Source organism: Malaclemys terrapin, chromosome 7, assembly GCF_027887155.1.
Source record: "Malaclemys terrapin pileata isolate rMalTer1 chromosome 7, rMalTer1.hap1, whole genome shotgun sequence".
In the NCBI taxonomy this organism is placed as follows: domain Eukaryota; kingdom Metazoa; phylum Chordata; order Testudines; family Emydidae; genus Malaclemys; species Malaclemys terrapin.
The window spans coordinates 4,419,718-4,441,567 of NC_071511.1; the positions used below are offsets into that span (position 1 = coordinate 4,419,718).

The window sequence follows — 21,850 nt, forward strand, 5'->3', positions numbered from 1 at the left end:
TATTTTAATATCTTGGGACAAATTCTGTCTTCAGACGTATGCACTCCCACTGAGGAACTTGTAAGTGCATACTCAGAATTTGGCCATAATGGAATAGTTACGTACAGAATTACCTAAGCTGGCATCTTGTGTAGATAAATCACAGTGTGCTTCACAAGTAAATATGTATAACTGAGGCACATTCCCATAGCACTGTAGCTAAGTGAGTGGAGTCTGCGACTCCACCTTGGGGAAGGGGACATGCTTGAACATCCATGTATTGCAGAGGCCCTGATGCCGCAGTAAGGCTCCACCCAGCACAAGCCTCCACACTGGTAGATCCAATTGTGGGATCTGGGTCCTATTGCAAACATGATGCTGCCCTGAAGGGGTCCATCCCCCTTTGGAACAGGCAGAGGCTTCTGAGACTGCAAAGCCCACAAAGTTTGCGAAGCCTCTATGGATCAGCAGCTGTAGAGTCTATTTGGGGACTGACGGAGCAGAGTGGCTTAAGGCAGCTTTTAAAGCCTCTCTGCCCCAAGGTGAAGAATTCTGCTGAGATTTAAAAGTTCCCTTGCAGCCCCCCGGGGTAATCCCACTCCTCTGATGGTCAGGACTTGACTTCACACCTATGTTCAAAAAAGCTCCAGCCATAGACATGCTCATGATTGCAGGGATCCCAAGCTGCCAAGGAAGTAAGGTTGCCAAGCCTCCAGGACTGGTCTGGAGCAGGGGTGGGCAAACTATGGCCCGCGGGCCGGAGCTCGAGCTGGGGTGCTGGGACAGGGGCTGCACCACGCAGCTCCCGGAAGCCGTGGCATAGCCCTGCTCCAAGGGTCAGGAGCCGCTCCGTTCATAGGAGCCGGAGAAGGGACATGCCACTGCTTCCGGGAGCCGCTTGAGGTAAGCACTGCTCGCAGCCTGCACCCCTGAGCCTCTCCCCACCCCAAGCCCCTGCCCCAGCCCTGATCCCCTTCCTGCTCTCCAAACCCCTTGCTCCCAGCACAGAGCACCCTCCTGCACCCCAAACCTCTCATCCCCAGCCCCACCCCAGAGCCTGCACCCCCAGCTAGAACCTTCACCCCTTCGCCAGCTCTGATCCCCCTCCTGCCCTCCAAATCCCTTGGTCCCAGCCCAGAGCACTCTCCTACACCCCAAACTCCCCAGCCCCAGCCCCACCACAGATCACACCCCCACAGCTGGAACCTTCACCCCTTCCTGCACCCCTGCCCCAGCTCTGATCCACCTCCCGCCCTCCGAACCCCTCGGTCCCAGCCCAGAGCACCCTCCTACACCGTAAACTCCTCATCCCCAACCCTACCCCAGAGCCCGCACCCCCTCCTGCACCCAACCCCAATTTTCTGAGCATTCATGGCCCACCATACAATTTCTATTCCCCAACATGGCCATCAGGCCAAAAAGTTTGCCCACCCCTAGTCTGGAGTCTCCAGGAATGTCATGTGGTGAAATCTCCAGGAATACAGCCAACCAATATTGGCAACCCTACAAGGAAGGCTGGTCTATTGGGGGGAGAGGAAGGGCAGGTCCATCTGACTTGGAGGCAGGACTGAGTGGGGGAGGGGCATGAGTGAAGGCTGAGCTAGATCTGACTGAGAGAGGGGCAGGACTGGAGGAGGGCAAGAATGGTTGGTGGAGGTAGATTTCAATGACTATGGGGCAGAACAAAACTGACTGGGGGATGAGGCAGGGCAGGGGCTGGAGTGAATGATGGGGTGGATCTCATGACTATGGGGCAGGATTGACTGGGCAGGGGGAGGAACGAATGATACAGGGGTCTCACTGAGGGAATAGAAGGGGTCTGACAAGGGGCAGGACTCACTGGAGGGGGGGGGGGGACAGGAGCGAATGATGAGGAGTTGATCTGACAGACTGGGGCCAGGACTGAGGGGTAGGGTTGCTAACCCTTCCAGTTTTGCCAGGAGTCTCCCGGAATCGGGCTCAATCTCCGGAGGCTACTAAAGCCGATCTGGGAGATTTTAGCGGCTAGAGGTCCAGCGGCACAGCAGGAGTGAGGCAAGTTCCCTGCCTTCCCTGGCCCCGCGCTGCTCCCAGAAGTGGGCAGCACATCTCTGCGGCCCCTGAGGGGGGTGGAGGCAGGGGTCTCCGCTCGCTGCCTGCACCTTGCGTGCCGACCCCGCAGCTCCCATTGTCTGGGAACTGTGGCCAGTGGGAGCTGCAGGGATTGTGCCTGCAGGCAGGCAGGGCCGGCTTTAGGCCAATTCCACCAATTCCCCCGAATCGGGCCCCGCGCCTAAGAGGGCCCCCCGCCCAGTGGCAGGGCCGCCGGGGTGGGGGCAAGTGGTCGAGAATCCCTTCCCTGGCTAGAGGCTCCTTGTTAATTTTTACTCACCAGGCAGCGCTCCAGGTCTTCGGCGGCACTTCAGCGGCAGGTCCTTCAGTGCCACCGAAGACCCAGAGTGAGTGAAGGACCCACCACCAAAGACTAGGAGTGCCGACCGGTGAGTACAAGCCCCACATGTTTTTTTACGTTTTTTTTTTTCAGTCATCCCTGCCGGGGCCCCGTCAAAACTGTTTGAATCGGGCCCCGCACTTCCTAAAGCCGGCCCTGCAGGCAGGGGCAGCACATGGAGGCCCCCAAGGCTGCCACAGGTACTGGCCGCTTCCGGGAGCAGCACGTGGAGCCCCCTGACCTCGCTTACCTCCAGTGGCTCCCAATCAGCGGCGCAGCAGGCCTAAGGCTGGCTCTGCCCCTGCAGCTCCCATTGGCCGCACTTCCTGCCCGGGCAGCGAGCGGAGACCCCTGCCTCCCCCCCCCGCCCAGGGGCCGGACAGGCCGGCCACTTCTGGGAGCAGCGCGGGGCCAGGGCAGGCAGGAAGACTGCCTTAGCCCCACTGGTCCACCACTCAGGAACCACCCGCGGTAAGTGCCGCCCGACCAGAGCCCACACACCACACCCCCTCCTGTACCCCAGCCTAGAGCCCCCTGCAGCATCCAAACTCCCCCCCAGACTTTCATCTGCACCTCAACCCCCTGCCAGTGAGTGAGGGTGGGGGAGATCAAGCAATGGAGGGAGAGGGGTGGGGCCTTGGGGAAGGGGGGGCAGGGAAGGGGAAGGGCAAGGAGTAGGGCACAGGTGTTTGGGTTTGTGTGTTTAGACACCTACCCTGGGGAGGGAGAGGGGCAGGAGTGACTGATGGGGGGTGGCTCTCACTGACGGGGTGGGGGCAGGAGGGGTCTGCCATGGGGCAGGACTGAGTGGGGGAGGGGCAGGAGGGAATGGGGGTGGATCTGACTGACGGGGGGTAGGAGGGGTCTGACATGGGGCGGGGCGAGAAACAGGGACCTTCGAACCTTCAAATTCCCTCCTTCCCCATCGCCCCGTGTGACCCACCCGCCCTCCGCATGTGATTGGTTACCGACCCCTCTCTCCTCCAATCACGGCGGCGAAGGCGGGGGAGGGGGGCGCCTGACCCAGCCCACAGCCTGAGCCCGCCCACCGAGGTGGAGGGACCAATGGCAGGGAGCGGCGGCGCCCCCCTCCTTTCCTGCCGTCGCCATGGTGCCGCGCCGCTAGCGTCACGGTGAGTGGACAGTTGGCCGCGGGGACTGGACGCGCCGAAGGGGGCCCTGCGGGGAGTGGTACATCCCGTGGGCCCCCCTCCTCCCGCCCGCAGTGGTAGAGCCGCAGAGGAGGCGAGCGAAGCGGCAGGTGCCGAAGCCCGGGGGCGCTCACCCCGTCTCGTGCGCGCGCCCTGACCCCCAGGCGGCGGATCGAGCGCGAGCGCCGCCCTGCGGCCTTTCCCGCCCACTGGGCCCTGAGGCGCTCGACGTGTCGCTCCCCCCCGCGTATCGCTGTGCTGGGCGCGGGCGCTCTCTTCTCCGAGCACTGCCTGGGGCCTTGCAGGCCGGGGCCCAGGAGTCAGTGGCTGGGCGGGGAGGCGCCCGAGGCGCTGGCACCAGCTCCCTGGCCGTTGGCAGGGGCACCCCCACGCCGCCAGTAGCTCATGGCTATTACTGGGCGGGGGGGGGGGGGTGATTTGGCCTGTTTCCCCCTCTCCGGTGTCCACTCGCGAAGTTCAAGGTGGATGCCCTCGGTGTCCTTCAGGAGGACAGCCGAAAATACAGAGCCCTAGTGGGACTTCTGTAGGGGGGGGCAGCTCCAGTCAGGCCAATTCTGCAACGGCTTCAGGGTGGCCACGTGGGAGGGCGACAGCTCCCTGCCCCCCCAGCTACACCCATGGTAAAACACGTGTCTATGGGGTAACTCCCATTTATCCCATTATCTGAATCCCTTGTCACCTATGAAAACAGCAAAGAGTCTGGTGGCACCTTAAAGACTAACAGATTTATTTGGGCATAAGCTTTCGTGAGTAAAAACCTCACTTCTTCGGATGCATAGAGTGAAAGCTACAGATGCAGGCATTATATACTGACCCATGGAGAGCAGGGAGTTACTTCACAAGTGGAGAACCAGTGTTGACAAGGCCAATTCAATCAGGGTGGATGTAGTCCACTCCCAATAATAGATGAGGAGGTGTCAATGCCAGGAGAGGAAAAGCTGCTTCTGTAGTGAGCCAGCCACTCCCAATCCCTATTCAAGCCCAGATTAATGGTGTTGAATTTGCAAATGAATTTTAGTTCTGCTGTTTCTCTTTGAAGTCTGTTTCTGAAGTTTTTTGGTTCAATGACAGTGACTTTTAAATCTGTGATAGAATGACCAGGGAGATTGAAGTGTTCACTTACTGGCTTGTGTATGTTACCATTCCTGATGTCCGATTTGTGTCCATTTATTCTTTTGCGGAGGGACTGTCCGGTTTGGCCAATGTACATGGCAGAGGGGCATTGCTGGCACATGATGGCATATATGACATTAGTGGATGTGCAGGTGAATGAGCCCCTGATGGTGTGGCTGATGTGGTTGGGTCCTCTGATGCTGTTGCCAGAGTAGATATGGGGACAGAGTAGGCAACGAGGTTTGCTACAGGGATAGGTTCCTGGGTTGGTGTTTCTGTGGTGTGGTGTGTAGTTGCTGGTGAGTATTTGCTTCAGGTTGGGGGGTTGTCTGTAAGCAAGGACTGGCCTGCCTCCCAAGGTCTGTGAGAGTGAGGGATCATTTTCCAGGATAGGTTGTAGGTCGTGGATAATGCGCTGGAGAGGTTTTAGCTGGAGGCTGTATGTGATGGCCAGTGGTGTTCTGTTATTGTCCTTGTTGGGCCTGTCCTGTAGTAGGTGATTTCTGGGTACCCGTCTTGCTTTGTCACCTATGAGCTCACGTTAGGGGGGGGTCAGATAATACAGAGGCCTGAATAACAGAGCAGAGGAGAGACACACACACACCCTGGCCAGGCTTGTGTGGTGGAGGACAGGCCCTAGGCGTGTCGCTGCCGAACGGCTCTTTTTCTCTAGTTGTCTGAATAAAATCCGCGTTGCCCATGCTATGTGGTTAAATGGCCGTATACTGTGTGCGTGCACATTTGGGGGGTGGGATTGCTCACATCCTATTCTAGCTGGTTGAGAGCTGGGATATTTTTATTTCCCCAGATAGCTGCTGTGGACAGTTGTGTTCATCACTTTGTGTATCCCTAGTGACTTTCATTCTGCTGGACCCCAAAGCACTTTAGAGTAATGCAGACTCCTTTGAGGTGGAGCTTGTTAGACAACTGACCACAGAAAAGGGTAAACTTTTATTATGTGGAGGAAAAAATGTTATAGGGTCTTTAAGCTCCATGCAGCGCAGACAGTATGGATGTTGTTTTTTGGTGTCTCATTATAACCCCCACAATAAGATTTAGATTCCACCATTTGTGTAATTCTTCAACCTCTGATTTATACAGCAGCAGGACTGTGCTGTTTTCACTTCATTTTTAGATAACATAGTAAATAACATTTATATAAGATGAATTACCATAATTCAACTGTTTTAAATTATCTATATGTTTAAATAGGAACGTGTCTTTTTTCCAGTGTCTCTAAACTTTTCTCATAGCTAATCTAAATGTTCTTTGTATATGCACAGTTTCCATGAGCATTTTTCTATAATAGAGGCATGTAAATACACATTCAGTTTGCATAGCTGAAAACCAAACCCTTATGCTGCCATTCTCCAGTACGTAAAATGGGTTTAATGAGATTCAAGAGGAGATGTAATCATGAGTTAGTAATGTGTATATACAGTGTTTTGAACAAGTAAAGTATCCAGTAGTATTGTTGTCTATATAGTGTTTTATTGTACCCAGCTCCAATTTCACTTTTTTTTTTTTAAGGTGCTTAGTCAGGTAGGAAGGTGCCCTGCATGCAATTAGGTCTGTCTAATATGCAACATTCTTCAATACGTAAAAGACAAGTATTCATATATATCTTTGGAGGAATAATTTTAACTTTACTTTGTTTTCTTTAATAGAGTAAAGTTGGCAGTTAGTTAATGAAGCAAAGATGGCATCCTACTTAGCACAAGAAGTTCAGCTTGCTAGACGACATGACAAGATGTAAGTATTTGTTTCAGGATTGTGGCCTATGTTGTAGCAACTTGCGCTATGATCGTCCCAAATCTCTCAAACTACACAGGACTGGCTGGTGAGTATGTGGATGGGAGACCTCCACGGAACATTTAGGTCTTGTAAAAAGAGGTTGGTGTTTTGATAGAGGACACTCTTCCTTTGAAAACTACTGAATCAGTATCCCAGCCTGCCACAAGGGAGATCAGTGCTGCCATTGCTGTTGTCTTCCAGATGAGCGCAGAACTGGGGACCTGACCTTTAACCTCAGTATGCTGGCTAAATTCCAATTCAAGTAGCTTGGGTTCTGCCACCCAAAACTCAACTTGTGGTTTCAATTCAATATAGTATTTTCTTCACATTGACTTCTAAAATAGCAATACATCTTCAGTTCACTGTAAACTCAGCTTGTACAGTGAGTATCTTATTAAAATGAGTTAGAAAAGTTTGCCTACACTCTGACAACTAGTCAGTAAAAGTAAAAGTAATACACCCTGCTATTAGATTTGTTTAGGGTTAAGCTCTCAGGGTATGAGAACTATGAAAAAATAAATGTTGTGTGGGAAAATACGTTTTTATCTATATCAGGTCTACAGTAATATAAATATCATGTCCATTTACAAGTTGATTATAAAATTCTGACCTCTGGTGCCTGCCTTTTCATAAACACCTTGGATGTACGTTGTTTGATTAGCTCCTTTATATTTATCTTCCAGTTCTTGCTGAACAGAATACGTAACAAATTAGTTAATTCTTCATTAGTATAGCACAGGACTGTTGCTGCAGACTGGGAAAACTGACAAAGAATAATTGTTCTGAAAATCATAGGTCACATTCACATCTAGTGTAAGTAAATGCAACTAGATCGAGTGAATTCTGTTCAGCTGTTTGCAGAATGGTTGCGTACTCTGTCTGCAACACAAGCAAAATTTTATGATCACGTGCATCTTATACCGCATCCATCATTTACTAACTTATGTGACAACAGAGTCTATCTAGATTAGCACTTGTGGGCAGGGTTGAGTTTTATAAGTTAGTTTAAAATGAGACATCTGAGAATCTAAGGCTCATGTAAGGATGGCTCACAAGTGCCACCTGAGTGGAGGTGGCTGGGTCCATAGGACAAGAAGTATAATTGTCTCTGGGGACTCTGCAGGGAGCTCTTTGACTCTTGCTATGTTTCTTTCAGAAAATATATTACTCATTCTCCTCCCAGTGTTGGCTTCTGAGCACTTGCAGGGGTGGTGCCATGCCTATGCTCCCTCAACCCATCCTGCCATACCTCATCTGAGATACTCAGTGCTTGTGAGCCCCCTTCCTGCATGAGGACTGCTGATTGCAGCATTATGTCTGCCTCACTGCATGGGAACACAGTGGGAAGAGTCTGCTTGTACTTTCTTCCTCCCTCAGCACACCCACACTGAAACTGGCATAATTAGGCCTATACTTTCAAAAGAATTGGTTAAGGTAAAAGCTTATTCTTTTCTAGCTACTGTGCAAAATGTTCTGCCCCCTTATTAAAATATTTTCCTTTGTAGACTGTCTCAGAGATTGGTATTGCTACAGCAGATGGAGAATCATCTAGGAGACAAAAAGACTGAAAAGACATCGCAAACACAAGCAGCTGATGCAGCTTATAAAAGAAATGCAGCACTTTTAAATGTAAGTTTCTGTGACTGTCAAATGGCACATTGTGAAATCCAGTGTTACATAGATTACAGGCTAAAAACATTTGTGTCTTAGTTTTTCAGGTGAATTTTATAATATTAGGGTCTTGATTCTGGAACTTGTGCAAAATGTATTAAATAAGAAGTCTTTGTAACCTGGGACATCACTAGCTATTCCTCACACCCTTCTCATGAGAGCCTGGTGGGGTCCCTAGTGGGATCTCAGAGTCTGGGCTCCAGCCTGAGCCCGAACATCTATACTGCAATTTTATAGTCCTGCAGCCTGAGCTCTGGGAGCCCAAGTCAGTTGACATGTGTTTTATTGCTGTGTAGACCTATCCCAAGTCAACTGTTTCTAAATGGCTGATTACTGAATCTTTCATTGCAGGCAGACTTACAATTCTAAGATCATGTTAAGACCCATTTGAAACAAGAGCAGTCTTTTCCTCTGCCATCTTCGTTCGGTATCCATCCAGGAGATTTGCCCATCAAATCCACGTTTCTCCAAATACTCATTGAACACTGTAAAAAGTAACAGCGGGTCCTGTGGCACCTTTAAGACTAACAGAAGTATAGGGAGCATAAGCTTTCGTGGGTAAGAACCTCACTTCTTCAGATGCAAGCTTCTTCTTCTTGCATCTGAAGAAGTGAGGTTCTTACCCACGAAAGCTTATGCTCCCTATACTTCTGTTAGTCTTAAAGGTGCCACAGGACCCTCTGTTACTTTTTACAGATTCAGACTAACATGGCTACCCCTCTGATCATTGAACACTGTTGCTTAGATTCAGTCTCAAGTCAGGAGTTAAAATTTGATTGATAGACTAATAGGTGCTGACTCCGTGGGTGCTCTGGGGCTGGAGCACCCCCAGAAAAAAAAATAGTGGGTGCTCAGCCGCCCTGCCGATCAGCTCCTCCCTCCCATCCACTGGTGATCAGCTGTTCAGCAGGAGGCGGTGAGAGGGAGGAGTGGGGACAGGAAGAGGCAGAGTGAGGGTGGGGCACACTCGGGGGAGGGAGTGGGAAGAGGCAGGGGAGGTGTGGAGTGAGGTTGGGCTTTGGGAGAAGGGGTGGAGTGAGGGTGGGGCCTGGGGCATAACAGGGATTGAGCACTCCCCGTGGAAATGAGAAAGTCGGTGCCTCTGGATGACCAGAACATTTTTCCAGTTAGGAGCTTTTTATTTTTGAGATGTCTGATTTTTTTGGGGGGGTTCAAAAGAAATCTTTTCATTTCCTCCTTTTTTTATGAAAAAGAGTATAAAACCTATTAAAATCACCTTTGTCCAACACACATGTATTTACTGTTATTGTTCAAGGTATATTCACCTTGTTTTTCTACTGGATGTTGCAGTAGCCTGTTCAGCGACATTGTGCCTTTGTTTTATAAAGGCATCCCTGGAACATTTTAGTCTCCAAGGGTGGGGATCCGTCACCTCTATCTTTGAAGAAGGAAAAATTACTTCACTTTAATTGCTGTGATTGGAACATGTTATGACAGATCACCTACTCATCCACTGCTCAACCCCAGACCCTGACCCCACTGCACCCCTTTCTGCCCCCTCCCCTGAGCCTGATGCACCCTTGCTCCTCCCCCCCCCTCCATCCCAGAGCCTCCTGTACCCTGTGAAACAGCTGATCGCTGCAGGCAGGAGGCACAGGGAGGAGGTGCTGATCGGCAGGGCTGCCAGTGGGCAGGAGATGCTGAGGGTGGTGGGGAGGGGGTGGGTTGATGGGGGTTGCTGATGTATTACTGTGGCTCTTTGGCAATGTACATTGGTAAATTCTGGCTCCTTCTGAGGCTCAGGTTGGCCACCCCTGCTGTATACTTTTAAATTCTGTATATATCTCGGCTTCTTCCTCAAGGGGAACTGGTAATTAGGTCAATAGAAGGCTCTTAGTTCGATTGCAGGGACTGACGTATGATACCCCATGCTGGAACCAACAGCTTAGAATTTTGAACCTGAAGAGATCTCACCTTGACCTCTAACACAAGAGTACATTGTAAAGTGGGGGTCTGTTACTAAGTATATCTTCATAGAACAGCACTTAAAAGTAGGTTATTTCCTCCTTGCACATGCCCTTTCTTTTTGCTGTTGCTTATTATTTAATTCTACTAAGTAATATGGCAAAATGTTCTGGACTCTCATTTGTATGAAAGATGCTGTACAAAATAAAATCATATTTTTATCTCATGTACAGCCAGAATGTCCTCCTGTGTCCACTGGGACAAAGGCTCAAATTTTTCATTCTAGAAAGTGAAAAGATTCATCTTTGTGGAAAAATTTCTGGCCAAGCTGTGTGTGCTGGAGCAAGACTTAACACATCTGCAGTTTAAGTGAAACTTAAGTCCCAAACAGAGACTGCACAACTGGGGACTGCAGGCAGAATTGCCAGTCAAAGGTGCTTGTGTACCTGATATGTGCTAACAACAGGATCTCCACACTGGTCCCATTTAAGGTCACATTGGGGATAGGATAGAGGCAGGATTGCAGGTCCAATGGCGCCAAAACCCTCTGGAACAGGTGTGGCTGCTATTCCAGCCTTGGTCTGAAACAACTGATGTGTAGATTTGGCCTCCCCAAGCCTTCTGCGCTCCACTCATCTAGAGCCTGAATACCTAGACTTTGTGAAGGTGTGGCAAATTTCACCCATTATATTTTCCCCCATAACTCTTCTCCATATGTGTTTTTATAAACAAGGTTCAAATTAGCACTTATTTGTTGACAAGCATAATAAATGCAGATTACATTTGTGCATACTGAAACAAGCTCATTATGATAGTAAATGTTATTGATATCTTAATGTAAACCTATAGCAAAAATATGTAGTCTTGTAGTTATGCAGGATATTTGCCATCTACTATCATATTCCTCAAAATGATTTCTTTCAAGTGTCAAAAACATTAGTGTTCATAGAAGAAATAAAAACATATGTATGACCATCAAAACAAATAGTCTGGCAGGATAAAGCAGCATAAATAAGTCTAGATATATTAATTTTATACTAGCTTTAACAGACATGCAGTACTGCAGATGCTTTCTGATAACAAAATAAAACAGGAAAGAGATCCATGCAGAATAATATATTAGAGCCTTGAAAAAACGGTTCATATTTATGTGCCAGCTTCAGAATATTGTTCCTGATACCAAGCACTGTACATTTCACAGTTACCATGTGGGGAGTTGTTGATTTGGCCTACTCAGAAATACACGGACATGATGAGGTGTTGATTTTTGCTTAAACTTAGAAAAAACAGAAATGCAAATAAAATTAATTCAGTTTTATGGGAACATAAAAAACCCGACGCTTTCCCTTTCTGCCAATTGAAATGTTATGCTCACAGAGCTCAAAAATGGCTGAAGCTAGAAACTTCAAACTTAGCTTGCTTTATAATCTTATTGAGTAAGAGGGGAAATGAAATTTGAAGAAAATAGATTTTAAAGATTTAATTCAGCATTTTTATACAATTGTGTTAGAGTATGTTTTTCCGCCTAACATGTTTAAAGAAGGCGTTGTCAGGCCTTGGATTAAACACCTCACTTAGGATCTGTATTTATTAAGTGCTGAGATTGCAGTAGTACTACTAAGTGTCTTCAGAGCTATGTTAAGTTGGCCATCTTGCACATATGTACATAAGAACAGCTATACTGAGTCAGACGAAAGGTCCATCTAGCCCAGTATCCTGTCTTCCGACTGGCCAGTGCCAGGTGCCCCAAAGGGAATGAATAAAACAGGTAATCATCAAGTGATCCATCCCCTGTCGCCCATGTATGTAGTATTTTCTGTTCTCTTCCTTGTTGTTCATAAATCTTAATGTATTACTGTGATATTTAGTGTATACCATAAAGTTTAGGATGTGTGATGTAACATAGTGGTCATTTTAGCAGAAAATTTGGGCCAAATTCTGATCTCGTATATGGTGGTGTAAGTCTGGATTATACGCGTGTAAATGACATCTGAATTTGGCCCCATAAAAGTGATGTAGGTATCAGAATCTACATTTTACCTCTGGGAAGGGACTTGAACTGTTTTTCTTGTAATCCTGGCCATTTTATCCAAAGTGTTATGGGATAGCAGGGCTTTGGAGCTGTGCTCCAGCTCCAGGCAAAAACCTGCAGCTCCACTGCTCCGGAGCTGCTCCAGCTCCAGGCTCCACTCCAAAGCCCTGTAGGATAGACTAGTGCTTAATATTGTAGTATACTAGATTCTGTCTTACGTGCCAAAGGTGTTTGCACTGCTGACTTCAGATAAGTTGGAGAGAGTTAGAAAAGATAAATTCCCAACACCAGACTTTAAAAGATAAAAATGCCACAACAGGCACCTCCTAGCCACCAGCTACATGCAAAGGTGCCATCTAATCTTTCAGTGGCCTCAGTTTTTTTCCAAGCAAACATTTCTTTCACTGTCTGTCATTAAATCAGTTTTCTGAATGACAATAGATTGCAAATATACAAACTGGAGTGGAGCAACAAAAAGAGACATCTGATATCTAGGCCATGCCAATGTGACCTTCTCTACTAAAATGTGTACAACAGCTGTTTTCCCTAGGCTGAAAGTAATTTATTTCCTACTATCACAAACATTCCTGTATTAAAATTAAGTAGCCACAGAGATAGCGATCTTGGTCTGTTTTGCCCCCTCCTGTGTAAATACTTGTAGGAAGAAGTCATAGGGGGAGAAAAATGCTCTGAGGGGAATGTGGTGCATAAAACCCAAATAGATAGGACTGAATGGAGACTGATCCACCTTTTTGCCATGACAGGTAATTCCTCCAAGCTATGGCAAAGGCATATTGGTGAAGTGTGGGGGAGCTTGCCTGGTGCTGTTAATAGTATAGCTGTTCTGTGTGCACGCACAGAGAACTTGACTTTGCAGTGTTGTCAAGCCATGGCTGCTGTGCAATTTTAATTTTAATTGAAAATCACTTTGTTTTGTCATTTTTTATTCTGAGTTCCAGAAAAGGAAGGAATCGGAAGGTGTTGTATTAAGTATCAAATGTGTTTATGCCTCAAATTCTTATGGTTTCAACTGTATCCAGGCCAATTCCAGAACAAAGAACAGAAATTGCATCCACAGAGTCCACAAAGTCGACAATTACTGTCATGATTTGTATTATTCACTGGGCATCATCTCTGGTGCTCAGCCCTGTTCAGAATATGCCAGAAAATGTAGTTCCTGAGCCAATGTGGATAAGATGGCTCAGATATGAAGTGTATAGTTATTAAGCACATGTTAATATCTGTGAGTGAAGGTGCTGATGACAATAGAAGTTTTACTAGACTAAGGACTAGAAGATTTGACTCTCTAACTTTCTTTCTAGAGGAAGAGATGCCCAGAGCTCCTGTGCCTGTTTATTTTCCTTTCCTGCCTGCAGTAGCCCTGATATATCTCAGAAGTGTCCGTTTTTTTTTCTCAACTTTAAAATATAGAATTTTCTTGCTGTTTGGTTTTAAATATTCTCCTGTGAGAATTGCAACTCGGTCACTGTAGTGTTGTGTTTAAGAACCTTCTGGAAAGTAACTAGCCTTTAAACAGAAGTAAAAGCAGTGTTGCCAAATCTCATGATTTTGTCATGAGTCTCATGCTAATTGCTTTCCTTAAAGTCCCAGCTCCTGGAGTCAAGTGGATATGTGATGATTTCAGCCTTCATTCTGAAAGAAAAATGAAGTTTCTAGCCCTCGTGGCTGTGGAGAAAGCTTCAAAATATGACCCCAGTACATCCTAAAGGCTCAAAAAGCAAAAGGCAAATAAAAAGAACCCCAAAGCTGTTATTTTTACATAATCTCATGATTTTTGGTGAACCTGATTCATGATTTTTGAACATTGGGGGTTGGCAATAATACTATGAAAGTGACTGGAAAGTGTCAGTTTCATTACTGTTTAAAGTCAGTTTCTAGTCTATTAGTAGTAGTGAGGTAACACTCCTAGAGCCCCTGGCAGATGCATTCTAAACTCATGGGGCCTTGCCCTACTAGGATGTTTCCCAAGTTAAATGATCTGTTTCAAGCTTGATGAACTGCAAAAAAGTGATAGAAAGTAATCTAGGTTTTTCTACAGTTGTTTCAATTGGTGTATTCAAGGGTTAGTAACAAAGAATATACATTACAATTTTAAACCTAACCAGTGTCCCTTAAGAAGTGACTTGACACAAGATATGAGAACATGTTAGTATTAGAGCTGAGTGGGTCTAATATTTATTTAATCCTAATTTTTATATAGAAATTAGATATAGTGCTTCTATCAGCTAATTTCTAAATTATTATCTGAAAAAAAAAAAAAAAAAAACTAGAGTTTTCAGGTGCCTAAGTAGCCTCTGGAATCACGGTTAAAGTTGCCCCCCACCCCCACCCCACCAAAATCTGAAATGGCGCCCCTGCGTCGTTTATTCAATGTCCCTTTCTCACTCCCTCATTTCGACCCTATGACGTGCACCCCTATTCCTGTTTATTCGTTTTTTGTCCATTGTACTTAATTCTGGTCCTGTGGCCTCTCCTTCATGCGAAAAGGCAGCCTTCCATTACTGTGATGTCCTCCACCTGTCAATCCCAGGATATAAATAGGGTAGCACCTTATACCATCCTTCCGCAGAGATCAGTTAGCCACCTCAAAACAGCACTAGGTTCACTGATAAACTGTAAAAAGACCAAACAAAAAACTGCTTGGATGATATTTTCAGTCTTATTCTTTTCTATCTGCATATAGTAAAATCACTATAAATATGCTATAAAACCAGTCCAAATATTAATACATTTTCATTCATTTTAAATAAAGATGAACATTATAACTTACTGGATTTTATCTAAGAACTTTCAGCTAAGAACTATTAGTTTCTTTTAATCATGCTCTACACTAATTTTAGGCCAGATTCTGCAACCCTTACTCATGTTGAGTAGCACGTACACAAGTGTTCCAATTGGCTACTACTCAATATGAGTAATTGTGTTTGGGTTCTCCTGTAGACCTGCTCCTTCAGAATCTCACTGTTCTGAGCAGCAGTGGTGGTATATGTTTGGGAAGTCCCTTTGGGGAATTTCCTCACTCATTTATTTTTTATGTTGTACTCTTCACACCTGCTTTCTGCTCCCAACTCTGCCATCTGCTATGCTTCCCTCCCCACCCCCCTGTTCTGCTTTGGCTCCTTCACACCCATCTCCCACGCCCCTTTCCATCTCTTCATCTGCCCAAAAGCCCTGCACTCAATCTCTTCAGTGCTTGGCTGTGGAACAAGCCCGCAAGAAAGGGTTACAATTTAAAAGAGTCTATTCAAATTGAGTCTAGGCCTCTGTGAACCCAACACATGTCTACTGGGCAAGTGGAAGCCCATGTGCAGATTTTATAAGAAAGCTGAGAGGTGTGTTCTCATCTGAGTTTGAATGTCTGGTGAACAGCTTGCTGCATCTCTACATTTTTGTGCACATGTTATGCATGCATATTAGCAAGTCATCTTTGTCTTGGGGAGACAAGATCTTGAACACAATTTGCTTAGTTACTTTAAAGCTACAGTAGATAGAATACATGCTTCGGTTCATCTACATAGTACAGTGAATACCAATCTCCTTTTTTTTTTTTTTCTGTATTGTCACGAGGAACATAGTCTAACTATAAATTACCTTTGTTTATGGAGATATTAAACGTGTAGTAGGTGCTGTCTATCAGAACGCTTCTGGCAAAGAAAACAATTCTTACAGCCAGGAAATGCAAGAAAGTTCAGCAAAGCCTCCAATATATTAGTGTTATTGTCAAAAGTAAGAGGCTGCAGGATCTATGGCTAAACAGAAGATTTCAGTTCCAGGGATATCAAATCCAGTGCTTTTTAGGAGAAATAAATTCACTTAAAAGGCAATTAAATATATATTGCCTGTTAATGTCACCTGTAACTTGTCAAACTGTTATTTTAAACAGGATATAGAAGCAGCAGAAAAGAGGCTGCAAGCAAGAATACATCTACAGCCACATCCTGATATTGTTAACCTTGAAGTAAGTCCTGAAATAAACTCCATCCTTTCATTTGCTGTGTACAAAATAGTTCCCTTTTTTTCTGAAGCATATTCGTAAAGTAAAAATAATTGATTTTGAAATTGACTGGTATAGCCAAGGGCCTGTGTACTGTGCAGTAGGCTGAACCTAAATTCTGGGCTAAGGTCCCTAGATTCTGCCGTAGCCTGGGGGAAATTTTCTAGCAGATTCAGATATTTTTTGACTGGAGCTTTTTATTTAATTAAATATGAAAATGAATAAGAGTCACAGCAGCCTTTATAGTGTTTTTCAATTTACCTTTTTCGTCCTTACATTTTCAGTTTTAAGTACACCACAGATTGTCATCTTTATGTTTGAGTCAACAGCCCATGAAGATGAATGGGGAAGTTCACACCTATCAGAGCTATTGTGTAAGGGTGGTTGGGAACATGTGAAGATATCACTGTAGCAGTCACAGTTAGTTCACATTTTCAAGATTTTCTTTCCAACCACAATAGCTTGAAGCATTTTTTTTTTTTTTTAATTAAAATTGAGGTTCTGGAGCACAAGTCTGCAGAAAAGGGTGAACTCTGCCATGGTAAAATACATGGGGCCTGATTATAGTGAGTGCCATCATTCAATTAATATCCTGAAGTCCTGAGTGTTTAGTAGAAGAAAAAAATTGTATCAAACTATACTTTAAAAATGTCTATTACAGTGGCGGATGTGACAGCATGCTATTTAAATGGTCATGTCACTTTAAAATAAATAGGGATGTGATGCATTCACTTTTTTGGATTTGTTGGGCACTAAATAAGACCAATCTTCCCCTCATCCACCGAAATAAAAATCAGATGCAAAATATAAATTTAGGTACTGTATACTACACAGTTACTCAGGAAATGAAGCTGTTTAAAGTGAATTGATTATATTAATGAACTATTAAATAGCATTAAAGTTTAAAATACATTTTAAGTTGCAACTTGCAAACAAAGTTAATGCTGGTAGCTGACAAATTACTTAAAAGTGAAGAAATGGAACTAAGCTATTTAAGCTGAATCTGTAGGACTAAGGGCATGATCCTGCAAACACTTATGCACATGAGTAATTCCATGGAGTTCAGTAGGACTATGCATGTTCTAAAGTTAAGTGTTTGCAGGACCAGGCCTAAATTTATCCCTGAGATATACTTATTACATAACTCATAAATGTCTGTTTGTGTGCTGCAAATAGCGTTTTAGTCCTTAATAATTTAAAACAGTTGTCACTTATGCATGGACTGTACTATCTCAGCTCTGTTTTACCAGCATCTGTCTGTATTAGGCCTGAAGTCCCATACGCTAGAGAGTTTTGACATTTCCAGTATTGGTTCAATCACTATGAAGAATTACATACCATTAGATCAAATCTGGTAGCAATTACACAAAATAGTACAGATTAAAAAAAATCTGGTGTAGACCTTTACAGTGTGGATAAAATGGACAAAAGTCAGATAATTCATAGTGATTATTGATAGAAACAGTGTTGACTTTTGCCTTCATCCTTCCCACCCAATTGTGAGAGTTACAGGAGAGTGGTGGTACTATTACAAGGGAAAATTTCACATATTTAGTCTCTTATATTTTTAAGGAACGGACACTAAATAGCATGAAAGGAAAAATATCTTTCATATACAAAATTGACTGTCCACATTCCTTCCAATAAAACTTTCAAAGGATATTTAACTCATGGCCTTAATACATATGTATATCAGCTGTGATTTTCACAGTTGATTATAATGGCTCCTTAACTTAGCAGTCCAAGTACATATTCATGTGATTGCACATAAAATTTCAAACAAGATCTATTGCGTAAATCCATATTTTATTTTATTAATGATGTATAGAAACTGTGCATATGAGTTACACATATAACCAAAATAGTTACCCAATAGTCCAGCACTTCCAAAGGAGCGATTGATGATGTATCACGCATGTGCACTAAAATATGTATTTAGGTAAATAAAAATTGATTTTTTTCTTTTTAAAAAAAGCCTAAATATATGTGTACAAAATCTATACAAATGTTTTGCTAAAAAAGCAATTTCCTGATAAATATATTGGCCCCTATTGAACAAAGCATTTAAGAGTGTGCTTAAAGTTAAGCACATTGTTTGCTAAATCTGGACCTTTGTCTCTAACTCTTAAAGTATTTTTATGGCCTGTAGTATAATTTGTATGATTTCATTCATAAGCATTAACAAATATATGCTCAGGATGTTCCTGTGAAAATGGGGAATTTTATCTCTGTTCTTCAGTTGGAAAAACTGAGACACAGATGTTAAACCTCTTACCCAAGACCCTAGAACAAGTGCATGTCAGAGCTGTAGTTAGAAATCAGGAACTTCTCGCTACCACTCTGTTTTTTAGACCACAAGATAGCTGGTTGTGCAGTTTTCTTTCTTGAGCTAAGTACTGGAACCGATTACATTATCAGGGATTTATTCATTGCAAAATTTAGCTCGCAAATATTTTTGAGCCAACCTCAAATTAATGCACTACTTGTTTGTTGATAGCATTAAACAACAAGTTTATTTTTATCTCAAAATCCTGCTAAACTAGAATTATAATGTTAATATTTAGGCTCGAGAAAATGTTTGTTTTACAGAAACATGACTACAATTCCATGAACATGAATACTACAATTATGATGGGTTCCCTTTCTAATATATTATCCACCACAAGAGGGCACATTCAGTCACTGCATAACTTACTCTAGAAGGTGAAATCTTGCCAACTTCTGTTACATTGTTTAAGTGAGGGATTGGAAATTTGGTATCCAAATACTTTGTCCTTTTTTTGAATTGCTTCACACATAAGGCAAGCTTTAATAACACATTGTATGTGTGTATTGTTTTGTGATAAATTGGTAAATAGATTAAATTGTGAAGCAAAGTTAAATTGCTTATTGTTGCATCATATCTTTCTTAGACTCTCTATTGGGCATCAGTAGAAGAATCTATTCCTAAGTGGGAGCAGTTTCTTTTAGGAAGAGCACAAACGCCTGTTGGTTTTAAGAAAAAGAAATCTACAAAGTATAACATAAGTCACCCAGAAGGAGCGGCACAAAGATAAAGAGAAAACAATACAGAGACTACCATTTGACTTCAGTGGGCAAAATAATCCTGTCCAGACAACAGTGTGTCAGGCCACTAAATTTCAATTTCAGTGTATGTATATGAAAACGAATCATGTTGGATGGGATTTTTCCAGTTGTATCCGTGTTGAAGAGTTCAGCTAAACTGTAGTCTGCCAGCTCAAGGAGGCTCAGAATAACATTTCTTCTGGTGGGAGGAATAATCCTTTTTGAAAATGACTTTATAAGATCAGAAATTAAAGACACTGGTATGTGGAAGCCCACCAGTACATTTGCCTCTTTAAGATGACAACAGTTTTAGGTTACGTATAATCCTTCACTTTTGTATTTTTAAGTATGTTGTATGTGAATCTACCTTTATTTTCTTGAACCTCCTTGGCCACCGGGGGCATTTACTCTGGGAAGGGCAGACAATTTACACCAGGCTGTGGGGGAAGCTTTGGTTTATGGCTGGGATCCTCTATTATGAGCACAGTGGTAAAGGGCACATATTTAGTTTGTATGTCCCCTGTTTTCCTGATCATGTCAGTGACACTGATTTTTTGGAGGGGCAGGGAAGGGGCTGTGTTGGTCTCACCCATAAGCAATTGCAATTTCTGTTCCATTAACCACTGCTGCACCCTCTTCCCCTGGCTGACTTCCCATATTAGGTTCTGTGCCTGGTTTGCGAAAGCAGAAGCCAATGTGAATTTGGGTTGAATCCAGCCATGAAGTTCATTTTACAGACATTGAAGTAACAAACATTAGTATTATATTTTGGCAATGTTTCCTTTGTAGTTTTAAGTCATTGCTTTGTGTCACTTTCATTTTGTTAATGTAAGCCAGAGACATAATTTATGGATAAGGCCATGGGAGGTGGGGAAGAACCAGATAGAAAGCCAGCCCAGGTGAGTGCCCAAAGATTACAGATACTGGAATAAGAAGGTGAGGAGCTTGCTTTCTATCTCAGATCAAGGACAGTTTCTCAGCCTCCGGCTACAAACATGGAAGGCCAGCCAGTGGTTTTTTGCTTGCACATTGTTAACTATTTGTATTCTCTAAGTGCCCAGGAGCCTTTGTCATGGACCAGGACCCCATTGTGCTAGGTGCTGTACAAACAGAACAAAAAGACAGTCCCTGCCCCAGATAGTTTACAGTCTGAGGCCAACCCCTTGGTAAATTAGTATGCCAGGGAGCCACTGTCCATTGCTTTCTAGTGTTTGCAAATATTGAAGACCCAATTTAGAAATCCTTTCAAGTAAATGACTTAGAGGTCTTTGTGCTTTTTCACTCTTCCATAGCAAGGAAGGATGGTGGACTTTGGGAGTGGGGGTTTCCTCCAGAATTGGGACTCGAGTCAAGAAGATCAATAGAAACCAATTTCAATAAAGGGTGATTACTACTTCCCTAGTGCAAGAAGAATTCATGTACATGGTTATATGAAATGGGGCTATGCAAACCACTCCAGTCAGCTATAGGCTAACCAAATTAATTACCAGGAACTATTAGGAATGATGAGCCCTCACCCCCTTATTTTCTGTTAGGGGTTTGTCATCTGTCTGTGTCTGGTGGTAACCTTGTCCCTATATCTGATTTTTGTGTTATGGGTGGATGATCTAACAGCACCTTTCTTCTACTCCCTGACCAACCTGTACACAAGTATCACAGCTCTTTACACCGCTCCATAAGGAAGGTTCACCTTCCGAATTGTGCACCTAGAGCATTACGAGAATTTAATTAATCAAATAGGATTTAATTATCCAGTGCTGACTGGCTATTAGTGAGGAATTAATTGCCCCTCAGAATAGGGAGCAGCCTCTCCAGCTGGAGACCACAGGAAGTCTGAACAGTTTGCAAGGGCCAACACCTGCAGAAGCTATTTTCTGCTAGATCGGGCCCTTAGTTTGCTGAATTTAAATCACTCAAAGATTCACAAAAAAAAAATCCTCCCCAGCTGCACTTTAAAATGATTTTACATGTTCAAAGTTTATATGAAACTTTTTCTATGTAAGTGTCCATTAAACTGATAAGTTTTTACAGAAACTGCCATGTTAGAAATATCCTGTTGAGTGGGTGTTGGTGTTTGTAACAATAACGTTGTTTTCATAATATGTGATGGCAGATTAGCACGCTTCTCTGCAGTGTTGTTAACAGTTGTAATTAAGGAATAAACAGTAAAGGGTGTCAGTCCGATGACAATTCCATCTATAGTGTCACAATACAAAATGTCACAAAATATTAGAACTGTTATATAACTACAAAAATATCAAATTAGGCTTTCATCTTAGAAGCAGAAAGCTTAAAAAAAAATTGGCATAGAGACTGTTGCAATTTTTATACCTACTCATTGTTCTGTCACAAAGACAAATTGGTAATATTTTGTTCTATAATCATACAAAGTGATTCTCAGCCATACTGTTGATTTAACAGATTTTTAGTTCTGGAGCTCTGAAATTATAAATCCAGCCAGATGCAGGAGTGATAGAAAAGCAAGAGTTTTTATACTTCAAAGGGGAGCTTTTTGAAAGGCACAAATGAAGTTGGGTTCCCAAAGAGGAAGGATGAGTCAGTGGTTAGCTCACTAGCAAGAGACCTGGATTCAATTCCCTGCTCTGCCACAGACTTTCAGGGCAACATCCACAAAGGCATTTAGATAACTA

The 21,850-nt window shown here is 43.9% G+C and overlaps 1 protein-coding gene across 3 annotated transcripts; it reads left to right on the forward strand.

The window, feature by feature from the left end:
- The first annotated feature begins 3,450 nt into the window (after nucleotides 1–3,450).
- C7H3orf14 (chromosome 7 C3orf14 homolog) lies at nucleotides 3,451–21,377 on the forward strand. 3 transcript variants are annotated; one of them, XM_054034941.1, is made up of 5 exons: nucleotides 3,451–3,543; nucleotides 6,363–6,447; nucleotides 7,995–8,118; nucleotides 16,023–16,097; nucleotides 19,046–21,377. In XM_054034941.1, exons 2-5 carry the CDS (start codon nucleotides 6,395–6,397, stop codon nucleotides 19,187–19,189), a joined length of 396 nt encoding a protein of 131 aa, XP_053890916.1. In that variant the 5' UTR covers nucleotides 3,451–3,543; nucleotides 6,363–6,394; the 3' UTR covers nucleotides 19,190–21,377. The 3 variants fall into 3 exon arrangements, with proteins under 3 accessions (XP_053890916.1, XP_053890915.1, XP_053890917.1); XM_054034940.1 differs by lacking the exon at nucleotides 3,451–3,543 and adding an exon at nucleotides 3,567–3,671; XM_054034942.1 differs by lacking the exon at nucleotides 3,451–3,543 and adding an exon at nucleotides 4,986–5,638.
- The last annotated feature ends 473 nt before the right edge of the window (nucleotides 21,378–21,850 follow it).

Bases quoted from the DNA above. Each gene is read 5' to 3' on its own strand.
- C7H3orf14 (XM_054034941.1), top strand. From the start codon at position 6,395: ATGGCATCCTACTTAGCACAAGAAGTTCAGCTTGCTAGACGACATGAC. The intron at 6,448-7,994 runs GTAAGTATTTGT...TTTCCTTTGTAG, and splicing joins GCTAGACGACATGACAAGAT to ACTGTCTCAGAGATTGGTAT. The intron at 16,098-19,045 runs GTAAGTCCTGAA...TATCTTTCTTAG, and splicing joins CTGATATTGTTAACCTTGAA to ACTCTCTATTGGGCATCAGT.